At 42.3% G+C, this 14,737-nt stretch overlaps 1 protein-coding gene across 2 annotated transcripts in view; it reads right to left on the bottom strand.

The window, feature by feature from the left end:
• The window catches only part of SLC6A14 (solute carrier family 6 member 14), a 95,016-nt gene that overhangs the window by 10,386 nt on the left and 69,893 nt on the right, over positions 1-14,737 (bottom strand). For both annotated transcript variants that reach the window (XM_033944144.1, XM_033944143.1), the window contains exons 10-12: positions 10,672-10,790; positions 6,580-6,679; positions 5,366-5,475 (exon numbers count right to left, since the gene is read on the bottom strand). In XM_033944144.1, the coding sequence (XP_033800035.1) occupies positions 5,366-5,475; positions 6,580-6,679; positions 10,672-10,790 (329 nt within the window). The remainder of the gene's footprint in view (positions 1-5,365; positions 5,476-6,579; positions 6,680-10,671; positions 10,791-14,737) is intronic.

The raw sequence follows: 14,737 nt of genomic DNA, 5'->3' as shown, positions 1-14,737 counted from the left end.
TCTGTTTATTTGTTATATATTGAAGCAAGACTTCTGCTTTCCCTTTGTTTGGTTTTATAAATGTGCTCAGAATTGGATGCCATTTATAGAATAGCGTTTGGCACTAGAATAAACACCCAATTTTAGGTGTGAGAATTTACACCAAGTAAAACCTGGTGCAAATTCTTGCGTCTAAATTATGCACAAATCTCCCTTATTCTACAAAACTGTGCGTAAATCCCAGGAACGCCTTCAGTCCTCCCATGTCTGTGCCCCCTTTGTGAATCCACGCATAAAGTTTACATGTGGATTCTGATGCCTAAAAATATGCATCTAAATTTTAGTCAATGCCAATAAATGCTACTAATTGATTATTTACACCCAATTATGGGTGCTAATTTTAAATTATGAGTGGAAATTGGGTATGCAGTTTTAGCACCGTGTATACTATATATATATATATGGAGGGGCATAATCGAAAGGGACATCTAAGTCCGTTTACATCCATCTCACAAGTCGTCCAAAGTTTAAAACAGCTTAAGACACATTTTCGAAAAATACGTCCAACTTTTTTTTGTTTCTAAAATCGTCTAATTATACGTCCTGCCGATCTGATCGTCCAAACCGCTAAATTGTTCATCTTTATACCACGTTTTTGTCCAACTTTTCGTCCAAGTCCAAAATGCCTAGAACAAGCCCTGTTGGATGTGGGAGGGGTCTGCAAAGTGATGGACTGCACACCCAGACATGACACCTAAATAGTGGGGTACCTTACAAGGCACTGCTGTAAACTTCACAAAAAAGGGTGCCATGTCTTCTTCTCCCTACAGCTCCCTTATAGGTTATGGTGAGCCCCCCAAACCACCTCCAGAATCCCCTAGACCCACTTATCTACCACCCTAGTAGCCCTTATGGCTGCAGGAGCTACTTATATGATCTAAGTCACAACATAGAAACATAGAAGATGACGGCAGAAAAGGGCTACAGCCCATCAAGTCTGCCCACTCTGCTTACCCACCCCCTGTCTATGCCCTAATGACCCAATTTCCTTATCTTGACCCTCGTAGGGATCCCACATGGGTATCCCATTTATTCTTAAAGTCTGGCACTCTGTCTGCCTCGATCACCTGCACTGGAAGCTTGTTCCAATGATCAACCACTCACTCTGTGAAGAAATACTTTCTGGTGTCGCCATGAAATTTTCCGCCCCTGAGTTTGAGCGGGTGCCCTCTTGTGGCCGAGGGTCCCTTGAGAAAGAAAATATCATCTTCCACTTCGACAAGTCCCGTGAGGTACTTAAATGTTTCGATCATGTCTCCCCTCTTCCTACATTCCTCAAGAGTGTAGAGCTGCAATTTGTTCAGTCTCTCTTCGTACGAGAGACCCTTGAGCCCCGAGATCATCCTAGTGGCCGTCCGTTGAACCGATTCAATTCTGCGCACATCTTTACTGTAATGTGGCCTCCAGAATTGCACACAGTACTCCAGATGAGGTCTCACCATGGCCCTGTACAACAGCATTATGACTTCAGGCTTTCGGCTGACGAAACTTCTATTGATACAACCCAATATCTGCCTTGCCTTAGATGAAGCCTTCTCCATCTAATTGACAGTTTTCATGTCTGCACTGATGATTACTCCTAAATCTCGTTCTGCTGAAGTCCTAGTTAAAGTTTCTCCGTTCAAGAAGTACGTCCTGCATGGATTTCCGCTTCCAAGGTGCATGACCTTACATTTCTTAGCATTGAAGCCTAGTTGCCAGGTTGAGGACCAACTTTCCAATGTAAGCAGGTCCTGCGCCATATAATTCTGTAAACTGCATTCACTTACTATATTACATAGTTTGGCGTCATCGGAGAATAGTGTTATTTTACCTTGAAGCCCTTGAGTCAGATCCCCTATGAATATGTTGAAAAGGAGTGGACCCAGGACCGAGCCCTGCGGCACTCCACTGGTCACCTCTGATGTTTTAGAGAGGGTACCATTAACCACCACCCTCTGAAGTCTGCCACTCAGCCAATCATTGACCCATGCAGTTAGTGTCTCTCCTAACCCCATCGATTCCATCTTGCTTAGCAGCCTGCGGTGTGGGACACTGTCAAAAGCTTTCCTGAAATCCAGGTACACGACGTCCAAAGACTCTCCCAAGTCCAACTTTCTTGTTACCCAGTCAAAGAAGCTGATGAGATTGGATTGGCAGGACCTACCCTTGGTGAATCCATGCTGACTGGGATCCCGAAGATTCCCTTCATTCAAGATCGTGTCCAATTTGCTTTTAATTAGTGTTTCCATGAGTTTGCACACTATTGATGTGAGACTCACCGGTCTATAATTCGCAGCCTCTGCCCTGCAACCCTTTTTATGCAGAAGAACGACATTAGCTAATTTCCAGTCCAGGGGAACTTTCCCCTTACTTAGGGAGAGATTGAATAGCTCAGCCAACGGTTTCGCCAGGACATCGCTCAATTCTCTGAGCATTCTTGGGTGCAAATTGTCTGGTCCCATGGCTTTGTTCACCTTGAGTCTTGCCAGTTCACTGTAAACTTCACCTGGTGTGAACTCAAAATTCTGAAACGGGTCTTCTGTGCTTTGTGTTGCCTTCAACTGGGGACCGTGTCCCGGTGCCTCACAGGTGAAGACTGAGCAGAAGTATTCATTCAGTAGTTCGGCTTTATCGGAATCTGCTTCCACGTAACTTCCGTCCGGTCTTCTAAGGCGTACTATCCCGCCTGTGTTCCTTTTTCTGTCACTAATATACCTGAAGAAGGATTTGTCCCCCTTTTTAATGTTTTTTGCCAGAATTTCTTCCACTCGAAGTTTTGCCTCCCTAACTGCCATTTTGACCGCTGTAGACCTGGTCCTATATTCTACTTTTGCCTCTCTTTTCTCCGTGCGCTTGTAGGAGAGAAACACTTTTTTCTTCTCCTTAATGAGGTGCGAGATCTCCGCGTTGAACCATTGGGGTTTATTGTTTCTTTGTCGTTCATTTACTGATTTTATGAAGCGGCTAGTTGCTTCATGTATGGTTGATTTCAGTGTTAACCACTTAGCTTCTACATCATCGGTCTCTGCTTGGTCCTGCAGCGTCTGATGGACGAAATCTCCCATGCGTGCGAAGTCTGTGCCCCGGAAATTGAGTACCTTTGTTTTCGTGTTTGATCTAAGGAAGCCTTTCCTAAGGTTGAACCATACTATATTGTGGTCGCTGGAGGCTAGCGTATCTCCTACTGAGACCTCTGAAACGCTTTCCCCGTTGGTGAGTACCAGGTCGAGGATCGCCTGGGCCCTAGTGGGCTCCGTTACCATTTGTTTGAGACGTGCTCCCTTTATGGAGGTTAAGAGCCTCCTGCTATCGCTGGTTGTCGCTGAAAATGAGTTCCAGTCTGCATCAGGCATATTGAAGTCCCCTAGCAGTACAGCTTCTCCTCGTAGAGTGATATTCTCTATGTCTTCAATTAATTCTGCGTCCATGTCTTCCAGTTGTCTTGGGGGTCTGTAACAACGTTCAAGTTCCGTCGATCGGTGGCTGTATAACTTTCAGTTATACATGCTGTAAGACTAAGTCTAAGCTGGCCCACGTCCTGCCCAACTCCCGCCCTCGACACTCCTCCTGAAACGCCCCGTTTAACTTTGGTCATTCAACAGCATTATGAAGGCCTAGGTCGTTTAGAAATATGTCCAAAACCGTTTTTGGTATCGACACTTGGACGTTTTTGAGAAATGTTCGTCCAAGTGCCGACTTAGGTCGGTTTTTGGATATATTTCTCTTTCGATTATGAGCTATATATCTATATATATGCTATATATCTCATCAAATAAACTTATACATTTCATTCATTTGTTTTGTTTAGGCATTTTATTTAAGTATTATCATAATGTTCAATTATTAAATACGCTTAAAAAGCACTTATCTGTGTGCTCAGTTCTTCCCCAGCCAGCATAGAAGAACTGAGCACACAATACCTAAATGCCTAAACAAAATGTATAAGTAAAACATATAAAATTATGTCAATGAGGAGTGCGAAGTAATGATTAAAACTTTGAAATCATTACCTAAGCTGTGCACATATTTCTGCTGATTAAAAGTGATCAAGAAATGGAAAACACATCTGATGACCAAAGTAGAAGATTGCATTGGTTATATTGAAGATATATGCTGCTCACATTTATTGTTTGTGCATTTGATGAGAGATCAAAATATTAACAATCTACTAGCCGGGTATTGATCATATACTATGTATCTCATGCACATATGTTGAGGAGAGCATTAAAACTGCAGCTTGGGTGGTCTTCAGAGTGCAAACCAGGGTTCGGTGCTCGGAATTGGGCTCTTCAACATATTTATACACGACCTAGAAATTGGCACAACTAGTGAGGTGATTAAATTTGCAGACGATACAAAGTTATTCAGAGTAGTGAGAACACAGAAGGATTGCAAAGACCTACAAAGAGACATAAATACACTCGAGGAATGGGCCGCAAAATGGCAAATGAGGTTCAACGTGGATAAGTGCAAGGTAATGCATGTTGGTAACAAAAATCATTTGCACAAATACAGGATGTCCGGTGCTATACTCGGAGAGAGTCCCTAAGAAAGAGTCTTGGGAGTACTTGTAGACAAGTCATTGAAACCGTCCGCGCAATGTGCGGTGGCGGCGAAAAGGGTGAACAGAATGCTAGGAATGATTAAGAAGGGGATCATGAATAGATCTGAAAAGGTTATCATGCCGTTGTACCAAGCCATAGTACGCCCCCACCTGGAATACTGCGTCCAACACTAGTCGCCGTACATGGACATAGTAGTACTCGAAAGGGTCCAGAGAAGAGTGACAAAAATGGTTAAGGGACTGGGGGAGTTGCCGTTCAACGAGAGGCTAGAGAAATTGGGCCTCTTCTCCTTTGAAAAGAGAAGACTGAGAGGGGACATGATTGAAACATTCAAGATTTTGAAGAAAATTGACTTAGTAGAAAAAGACTGTTCACCCTCTATAAGGTAAAGAGAATGAGAGGGCACTCGCTAAAGTTAGAAGGGAAAAGATTCTGTACAAACGTAAGGAAGTTCTTCTTCACTCAGAGAGTGGTAGAAACCTGGAACGCTCTTCCAGAGGCTGTTATAGGGAAAAGCATCCTTTAGGGATTCAAGAAAAGGTTGGATAAGTTCCTACTGGAACAGAACATACACAAGTAAGGCTAGACTCAATCAGGGCACTGGTCTTTGACCTAAGGGCTGCCGCGTGAGCGGACTGCTGGGCATGATGGACCACTGGTCTGACCCAGCAGCGGCAAATCTTATGTTCTTATGTTATCTACTTCTTTTTTAATTAGAGGATGGGCCAAACATAAACCATGATGCACATTAAATTGTCATTTTAAGAATACCAACTTACCAGTAACAGGAAAGGCGTAATGACAAACCAGCAGGCCCTCCACCACAGCCAGAAGCAAAAGTTCTTCTCACCAATCATCATTTCTATATCTTTAATGAATCGGTTTCCCCCTGGTTCATGGAAGAAAAGCAACACCATTAAAAATGAACTGAAGTCACTTTTCAATGGCAGCAATTTGCTTTCAAAAATGCATTTATATAGGGAATATTTTGTTGATGGTGTCATGCAATATCACCCGCATTCCTCAGTGCCTATGTCTTAAGCACTTTTTATAGAATTATGGCCACAGTGCCAGCATGGGACATTTAAACAAAGACCTGTGCTCATGCACTGCTGACATCATGTTTTGGAGAGACAGAGTGAGATGCAGCTGCACTTGAGCATGGGCCTATGCTTACGGTCCCCATGACAGCACTGCTTCTAATTGTGACATGGACAGGGAACAGCAGTGGCAGGGCAGGGACGAAATCCTGGACACAGGATAGAAAAGAAAATGGTGGATGGGAGTCTATGCTTGCCACTGAGGGAAGGGGAGTGAGTGGAAATGGAATGCTGGTCACCTGGAAGGAGAGTACAGCAGAGAAGAGGGGGACACGGATGATGTTTTATCTAGGCAGTGGTGGCGGACCACCATGGGTGCCATCTTGATGGGGGTGCTGGCACCTTTCCACCGCCCCATGCCATGCTTGTACCCTCCCTCCCCTCCCCCCAGACTTCTTTAAATCTTCACCAGTGCAAGCAACTTCCATGGCCTGTTGCTCATGCCAGCCTGGCTTCCCTCTGATATTACTTCTTGGTCGTGGGACCAGGAAGTGACATCAGAACTAAAGCCAAATCCGGCATGAGCAGCAGATCAGAGAAGCTGCTTGTGCTGGTGAAAATGTAAAGAGGTACGGGGGGAGGGGAACGGAGGGTGCAAGTATGGCATGAGGGGCGGAGAAGGAGCAGGGGTGTGTGGAAGGAGAAGGATGGGGGAGAAGAGGAAGGCATGGGGGTGTGCCACCGCAGAATTCCTCCTACCCTCGCTATGCCACTGTATCTAAGGTGTCAAGCTTTGTTTTCATGTTTGTTTTATGGTTGTATCATATGCTATATTATACACTGTTGAGGACAGTGGTGATTGAGAAGTTATGTGTTTTTAAATAAAACTGATCTCATAGAAAATGATTTGTATTTTCCTGTTATACTCTACCAGCTGCTAGCGTACTACTTACCATAAATCCAGCAGATTCCTACTAACTCCAAAACAGCTGCAATCAGGATGCCCCAACCAGCACAAAAATGGTCAATGAGATCAACCCAATAAATTCCTGCCTTTAAGAGAAACAAACAAATAAAAAATACATCATTTTAATTAATTAAATTCCTGACTGCATGCCTGAACACTTACCCCCTAAAAACTTCTAGTGTAGCTTGATAAAAGGGGGGGGGGAGGGGAGAGGGTATGTGTAAATTAAGCCACGACAACCTTGGCCTAATATTCCACCATCTAATATTATCTAATCTAATCGTTAGTCTTATATACTGGGTCATTCCCAGAGGGACTCGAACTGGTACATTGTTTGAAGACCATAGATAAACAGTCAAAAAAAGGAAGAATCCGTAAATATCGACAGAGAGTTATCGGCTAGGGAATTCTATCAATTATCAGTAAGATATTTTGTAAATAGATACGTTTTCAAGGTTTTTCTAAAACAAGTCAGCGAACAGAGAGTTCCAATAACTGACGGAAGCTCATTCCAAATTTTGACCATAGTGAATGGCAGAGAATGTGAAAGCCTACCTAAAGTTTGAATCCCTTTAATGGAAGGGAACATTAATTTAAATTTATGTATATTCCTTGTAGACTGAAAACAATAGGAATTAAAAGAAAGAGGAAATAATGGGGAAAATATCCTACTGGCGCCTAAGTTGAGTTAGTCACTGCTAGGAACGATTTTACAAATGGCGCCTAATTTTGAATGACATGCAGAAGGTACCTTTTCCAAAGGCACCTACCAATATAGACACCGTATATAGAATCAAGCCCCTAGTCTAAGAACCACTTAGTTCTGCCTAACAGCCCCCCCCCACCCCCCGCCTTTTCACAAAGCTGTGCTGGTAGATGCCGCTGTGGTTAAAGCCCATAGAAATTTAAAGGGCTTCAGGACTTTTGCTGTATAGCTTTGTAAAAGGGGGGGGGAGAATAAAAGTAGCATAGTAAATCATGAATAAATAAAAAATAAAATAAATAAAAGGGAGGAAGGCATAGTAACATAACATAGTAACATAGTAGATGACGGCAGATAAAGACCCGAATGGTCCATCCAGTCTGCCCAACCTGATTCAATTTAAATTTTTTTTTTTTTCTTCTTAGCTATTTCTGGGCGAGAATCCAAAGCTTTACCCGGTACTGTGCTTGAGTTCCAACTGCCAAAATCTCTGTTAAGACTTACTCCAGCCCATCTACACCCTCCCAGCCATTGAAGCCCTCCCCAGCCCATCCTCCACCAAACGGCCATATACAGACACAGACCGTGCAAGTCTGCCCAGTAACTGGCCTAGTTCAATATTTAATATTATTTTTTGATTCTAAATCTTCTGTGTTCATCCCACGCTTCTTTGAACTCAGTCACAGTTTTACTCTCCACCACCTCTCTCGGGAGCGCATTCCAGGCATCCACCACCCTCTCTGTAAAGTAGAATTTCCTAACATTGCCCCTGAATCTACCACCCCTCAACCTCAAATTATGTCCTCTGGTTTTACCATTTTCCTTTCTCTGGAAAAGATTTTGTTCTACGTTAATACCCTTTAAGTATTTGAACGTCTGAATCATATCTCCCCTGTCTCTCCTTTCCTCTAGGGTATACATATTCAGGTCTTCCAGTCTCTCCTCATACGTCTTCTGGCGCAAGCCTCCTATCATTTTCGTCGCCCTCCTCTGGACCGCCTCAAGTCTTCTTATGTCTTTCGCCAGATACGGTCTCCAAAACTGAACACAATACTCCAAGTGGGGCCTCACCAATGACCTGTACAGGGGCATCAACACCTTCTTCCTTCTACTGACTACGCCTCTCTTTATACAGCCCAGAATCCTTCTGGCAGCAGCCACTGCCTTATCACACTGTTTTTTCGCCTTTAGATCTTCGGACACTATCACCCCAAGGTCCCTCTCTCCGTCCGTGCATATCAGCTTCTCTCCTCCCAGCATATACGGTTCCTTCCTATTATTAATCCCCAAATGCATTACTCTGCATTTCTTTGCATTGAATTTTAGTTGCCAGGCATTAGACCATTCCTCTAACTTTTGCAGATCCTTTTTCATATTTTCCACTCCCTCTTCGCAAATGGATGAAGGTTCACCTAGGACACTATATACCCTCAGACCAGCCCCGAGTGAAACTTAGCCCATACACACGACTGAGATTATCTCCCGGATTGTAACTTTGGCCCTTTTTTGCATAGGTGCACTAAGCATTTTAGCGCGCACTAAATCAACACGTGCGCTAACCGCTAACGCGTCCATAGGATAACATGCACATGTTAGCGTTTAACGCATGTGTAGCGTGTGCTAAAAAGTATAGCGCACCTTTGTAAAAGAGGGGGTTAATGTTCTAATCCAGTGTTTCTCAACTGGGTCCTGGAGTACCCCCTGGCCCGTCAGGTTTTCAAGATTTCCACAATGAATATGTATGAAAGACATTTGCATATAATCGAGGCAGTGTACGCAAATCCTGAAAACCTGACCGGCAAGGGAGTACTCCGGGACCTCTGTGCATGACATAGAACAGTCCTTCTCAATCCAGTCCTAGAGGCACACCTGGTCCCATTAGGCTACTGGGATAGCCACAATAAATATGCATGAAATGGAGGCAGTGTATGCAAATCACCTTTATGCAAATCCACAGTGAATATGCATGTGAGAGATGTATACACCAAGGAAGCGGTGCATGCAAATATATCTCATGCATATTTATTGAAGACATCCTGAAAATCTGGTAGGACTAGGTTGAGGAGCAGAAACAGAGAAAACAACTGTATATTAACCACTGAACAAATCAAAAAGCAACGTAGAGCAGGTAGGACATGCATACTGTACCTGCGTCAGTCCGTTAAATGCAAGAAATTATCTTACAAATGTGCCTCACTCCATTTTAAACTTCTTTATTCACAAATTTTTTATAGATCCTCAGAGGGCCACCACGCACTCAAATGTATTTCATAGTGCGGGCTTTATGCACCCTTTCGTCACTGGACCTGATTTTTTAGTTAAGTGTAACATTTTAGTGTTATGACTAAAGTATAGGTATTCTTAAAGTACTTAGCTTTTAGTTGACGCTAGTCGGGAGGGTAGAAACATAAATGTCCAACATGTTTCGCCCGTCTGTCTCACAGGGCTTTATCAAGGCTCCCTCTCCCTAAAAAAGTTTACAAATAAGTCGAGTCATAAACAGGTTTCCTAAGTATCTATACCTTAACCGTAAACCTATATTTATCATTCTTATTTATCTTTAAAACTGATGATTCCTTACCGTTCGGTAACAACTTTCTCCAACCACTGCGTCATTGACGAAATGGCGGTCACGTATTTAGTCAGCTGTTATATACGCTATCATCACGACGACGTCCCGTTTTCTAAGGGACGTCATAGTGTGACGTAAAGTTTACCTACTGGCTTATCCTAATCACTAAGGATAAGCCAGTAGGTAAACTTTACGTCACACTATGACGTCCCTTAGAAAACGGGACGTCGTCGTGATGATAGCGTATATAACAGCTGACTAAATACGTGACCGCCATTTCGTCAATGACGCAGTGGTTGGAGAAAGTTGTTACCGAACGGTAAGGAATCATCAGTTTTAAAGATAAATAAGAATGATAAATATAGGTTTACGGTTAAGGTATAGATACTTAGGAAACCTGTTTATGACTCGACTTATTTGTAAACTTTTTTAGGGAGAGGGAGCCTTGATAAAGCCCTGTGAGACAGACGGGCGAAACATGTTGGACATTTATGTTTCTACCCTCCCGACTAGCGTCAACTAAAAGCTAAGTACTTTAAGAATACCTATACTTTAGTCATAACACTAAAATGTTACACTTAACTAAAAAATCAGGTCCAGTGACGAAAGGGTGCATAAAGCCCGCACTATGAAATACATTTGAGTGCGTGGTGGCCCTCTGAGGATCTATAAAAAATTTGTGAATAAAGAAGTTTAAAATGGAGTGAGGCACATTTGTAAGATAATTTCTTGCATTTAACGGACTGAAGTATGCAATAGTCTCCATTTAAGTTAACCAAATGCTGAGATTTTCTTTACTGTACCTGCGTGACACAAACGAGACCAAGAAAAAATAAGAATATACAGCAGCCCACTGTAATTATACCCCTCATCTTCTTCATCAGCTGCGGAAAAGCATCATGTATAGTTGTTGTAATTGTTTCTGAAGCGAGAACAAGAATTACCATTGCAGTTTGTTAGATACAGCACATGGCAGAGTCTAAAAACCAACAAACTCAATTAACGCAGGAATACGACCCCCCCCAATGGTTTCAGATAGGAAGCAAACCACTTACAAGGATCATTAGGGAGTCCTTTTTTCATTTATCTCTGAAGGCATATTGAATTGCCAAAGAGATATCAGCGTTTAGTTATTTGAAAGCTCATTTCTAGGGATGTACAGAGGGGGAAATGTCCTTTTCATGTTTTTAGCCTTTCTCTTTGATTTACCAACCTTTTTTTTTTTTTTTATTCAGTTTGTATCATACATTGGTGTTAATTAATTAACTAAATTGAAATATTTATATGCCACCTGTAAAATCTATAACCATACATAGAAACCGGTATAGAGTGTTTTCAAATAGCTTCAATAGAGTATGAGTATGCCTCAGCCCCCACCACTCCACCGCTGTGCTAGCTCTTGCCTGCGGAGAGATTTATGTGGCACTTCATCATTGGCCGCTCATAATCATTTTAAACCTACTAGTGTTATTTTTTTCAAAATCTTTTATGTCTATGTTTTTTTTTGTATTTTCTTATGCATATCTATAAAAAACTTCTTAGCTGTAAAACTCAGCTAAGACTCAGCTAAACTCAGCAACTTAGGGTTAAACTCCCCGGCGTTGGCTGGATTTAGCTATGCAATATAAGCTAAGTACAATTAAGCACATTTGAGTTTTACAGCTAAGAAGTTTTTTATAGATATGCATAAGAAAATACAAAAAAAACATAGGCATAAAAGATTTTGAAAAAAATAACACTAGTAGGTTTAAAATGATTATGAGCGGCCAATGATGAAGTGCCACATAAATCTCTCCGCAGGCAAGAGCTAGCACAGCGGTGGAGTGGTGGGGGCTGAGGCATACTCATACTCTATTGAAGCTATTTGAAAACACTCTATACCGGTTTCTATGTATGGTTATAGCACGTTTAGAGATCTGATCCCGGTAAACTAATATAAGAAAATATAGCCATTTTCTTAGAGGCTACCTGTAAAATCTAGACAGTTTACAATCAACATACAAAGTAATTAAAAACGGTACATCGGCTGTCTAACAAAGCTGCTGTATTAGAACTTCTTAACATGCAGAAATTGACTATTTGAATGCTAATTCATAGATCAGCACAGAGTAAATCAATTTTGAGGTCCTTTTACTAAGGCGCGCCAGCCGATTTAGAGCACGCTAAATGCTAACGCACCCATTATATTCTATGGCCGCGTTAGCATTTACACACCCTAATATTTAGCGCACGCTACATCGGCTAGCGCACCTTAGTAAAAGACTCCCCCCCCCCTTTGTGTTTTTATTTCCTAAGGGCCCTTTTACTAAAGGGTAATAAAAAGTGGACTTCGCTATCCCCAGTGTGGGTTTTTCCTGCACACTGAGACCACTTTTAGCATAGCAGTAATATGGCCCTATTTTCCATTATTCCTATTATTTATTTATTGGGATTTATTAACCTCTTTTATAAATTTAATGTTTTGTTATGTTGTTTTAATTGATTATGTATGTATTTATGGAAGCCACCTAGGTCTTAGGCGACTAACACATATTTTAAATAAATATAAATAAATATTAGATTCACCCAAGGCTGTGTACTGCAAGTACAATTGAACACAAAGCTTATATTTTTGTTAACTGCATAACTAGTAGGAAGACCAAATAGAAACATAAATACAATGAATGAGCTAAACGCAAAATCAGCTGATTCAAACTTAAGGACTACCAAGAAACAGTATCAAAAATATACACATTTACATAGAAACATGATGGAGTTAAAGCCCAAATGACCCACCTAGTTGACCCATCCGCAGCATCCACTATCTCCCTAAGAGATCCCTCATGCCTGTCCTACACTTTCTTCAATTCAGACACAATCTTTGCCTCCACCACTTCTACTGGGAAACTGTTCCATGCATCTACCACCCTTTCTGTAAAAATGTATTTCTTTAGATTACTCCTGAGCCTATCACTTCTTAACTTCATCCTCTCATTCTAGAGCTTCCTTTCAAATGAAAGAGACTTACCTCATACACATTTTTGCCACATAGGTATTTAAATGTCTCTGTCATATCTACCCTCTCCTGCCTTTCCTCCAAAGTATACATATTGAGATCTTTAAGTCTGTCTCTGTATGCCTTATGACATAGACCATCAACCATTTTTGTAGTTTCCTTTTAGGCCAGTGGTCTCAAACTCGTGGCCCGGGGGCCACATGCGGCCTGCCAGGTACTATTTTGAGGCCCTCGGTATGTTTATTATAATCAAAAAAGTAAAATAATAATTTCTTGACCCTACTAGTATACCTCATTTCTCCTCCCTTCTCCAACCTCTCCCCTCTGCCTCCTCTATTAAACCTTCCCTAAACTGTAATCCCCCTGCATCTACTATGTAAGCGTCCCCTAAATTGTAATTCCCTGCATCTACTGTGTAAGCGTCCCCCAAATTGTAACATCCTGGAAAAACCCAGCTGAAGCAGACAGGAGCACAGGTGGTCTTTTCGTCAATTCTTCCAGTGAGAAACAGAGGCAGAGCGAGAGAAGAGCGTATTCAACGGACTAACGAATGGCTCCGAGAATGGTGCATAGATATGAACTTCGGATTCCTGAACCACGGCGATACGCTCCAGGGACTGCAGGGACCAGATGGACTCCACCTGACCAGAAGAGGTAGAAACGTATTTGGACATCGATTGGCCCGCCTACTCAACAGGGCTTTAAACTAGGTGAGTTGGGGGAGGGTACATACTTATATCCCAGAGCAGTAAGAAACCACCCTGAGGAGGCGAGTCGCACTCACACTACCAAATCTAAGGTAAGTACCAATGATATCCACAATTATTCAGGGAGAAAAATCACTGATAATTTAGGAGCCACACTAACTCATAAAGGAATCTCTTCACAGATATGGAGGGCTATGTATGTTAATGCACACAGCTTGGGCAATAAAATTCTAGAATTAGAGACTGAGATAACAAACGCCGATCTTGATGTGATAGCGATATCAGAAACCTGGTTCACAGAATCGCATGGGTGGGATATGGTTATACCAGGGTACAACCTACTTCGTTGCAACCGAGTAGGTAAATTGGGGGGAGGAGTAGCACTATACACTAAGGAAAGCATCAAAACCACCAGAATCACAGATGTTAGATACACCTGGGAATCCATCTGGGTGAACCTGGCCAGAGGAAATGAAAAATGCCTATACCTTGGTGTGATATATAGACCTCCCAGGCAACAGGAGGACAAAGACATAGAATTAATCGAGGACATAGAGAACATCACACTGCGCGGGGACTCAGTAATGCTAGAAGACTTCAACATGCCAGATGCAGATTGGAACACACTCTCCGCGACTACGGGTAGCAGCAAAAGAATATTAAACTCCATAAAGGGTGCACATCTCAAGCAATTGGTATTGGAGCCCACCAGGGACCAGGCGTTACTAGACCTAGTTCTCACCAATGGAGATAGCGTCACGGAAGTCTCAGTAGGAGACACACTAGCCTCCAGCGACCATAATATGGTATGGCTCAACCTCAAGAAAGGTTTCCCTAAGACAAACACAGCAACAAGGGTTCTCAACTTTAGAGGCACAGACTTCAACCGCATGGGAGATTTTGTCCATCAGGAGCTACATAAACAAGCAAAATCTGACAATGTGGAGGACATGTGGACGTCTCTGAAGTCCATACTACACGAAGCAACAGACCGATACATAAAGACAGTAAGTAAACGCAGGAGAAACAAAAGACCCCAATGGTTCAGTAAAGAAATTTCAGACCTAGTTAAACAGAAAAAAGACGCATTTATCACCTACAAACATTTAGGCAGAGAGGGGGCAAAAGAGGACTATCTAGACAGATCTAAAGCTGTCAAAACAGCAG

The sequence above is a fragment of the Geotrypetes seraphini genome, chromosome 5 (genome assembly GCF_902459505.1).
Source record: "Geotrypetes seraphini chromosome 5, aGeoSer1.1, whole genome shotgun sequence".
In the NCBI taxonomy this organism is placed as follows: Eukaryota; Metazoa; Chordata; class Amphibia; order Gymnophiona; family Dermophiidae; genus Geotrypetes; species Geotrypetes seraphini.
Note: the sequence above shows the minus strand (reverse complement) of the source record. Positions and strands in the feature narration are given on the sequence as shown.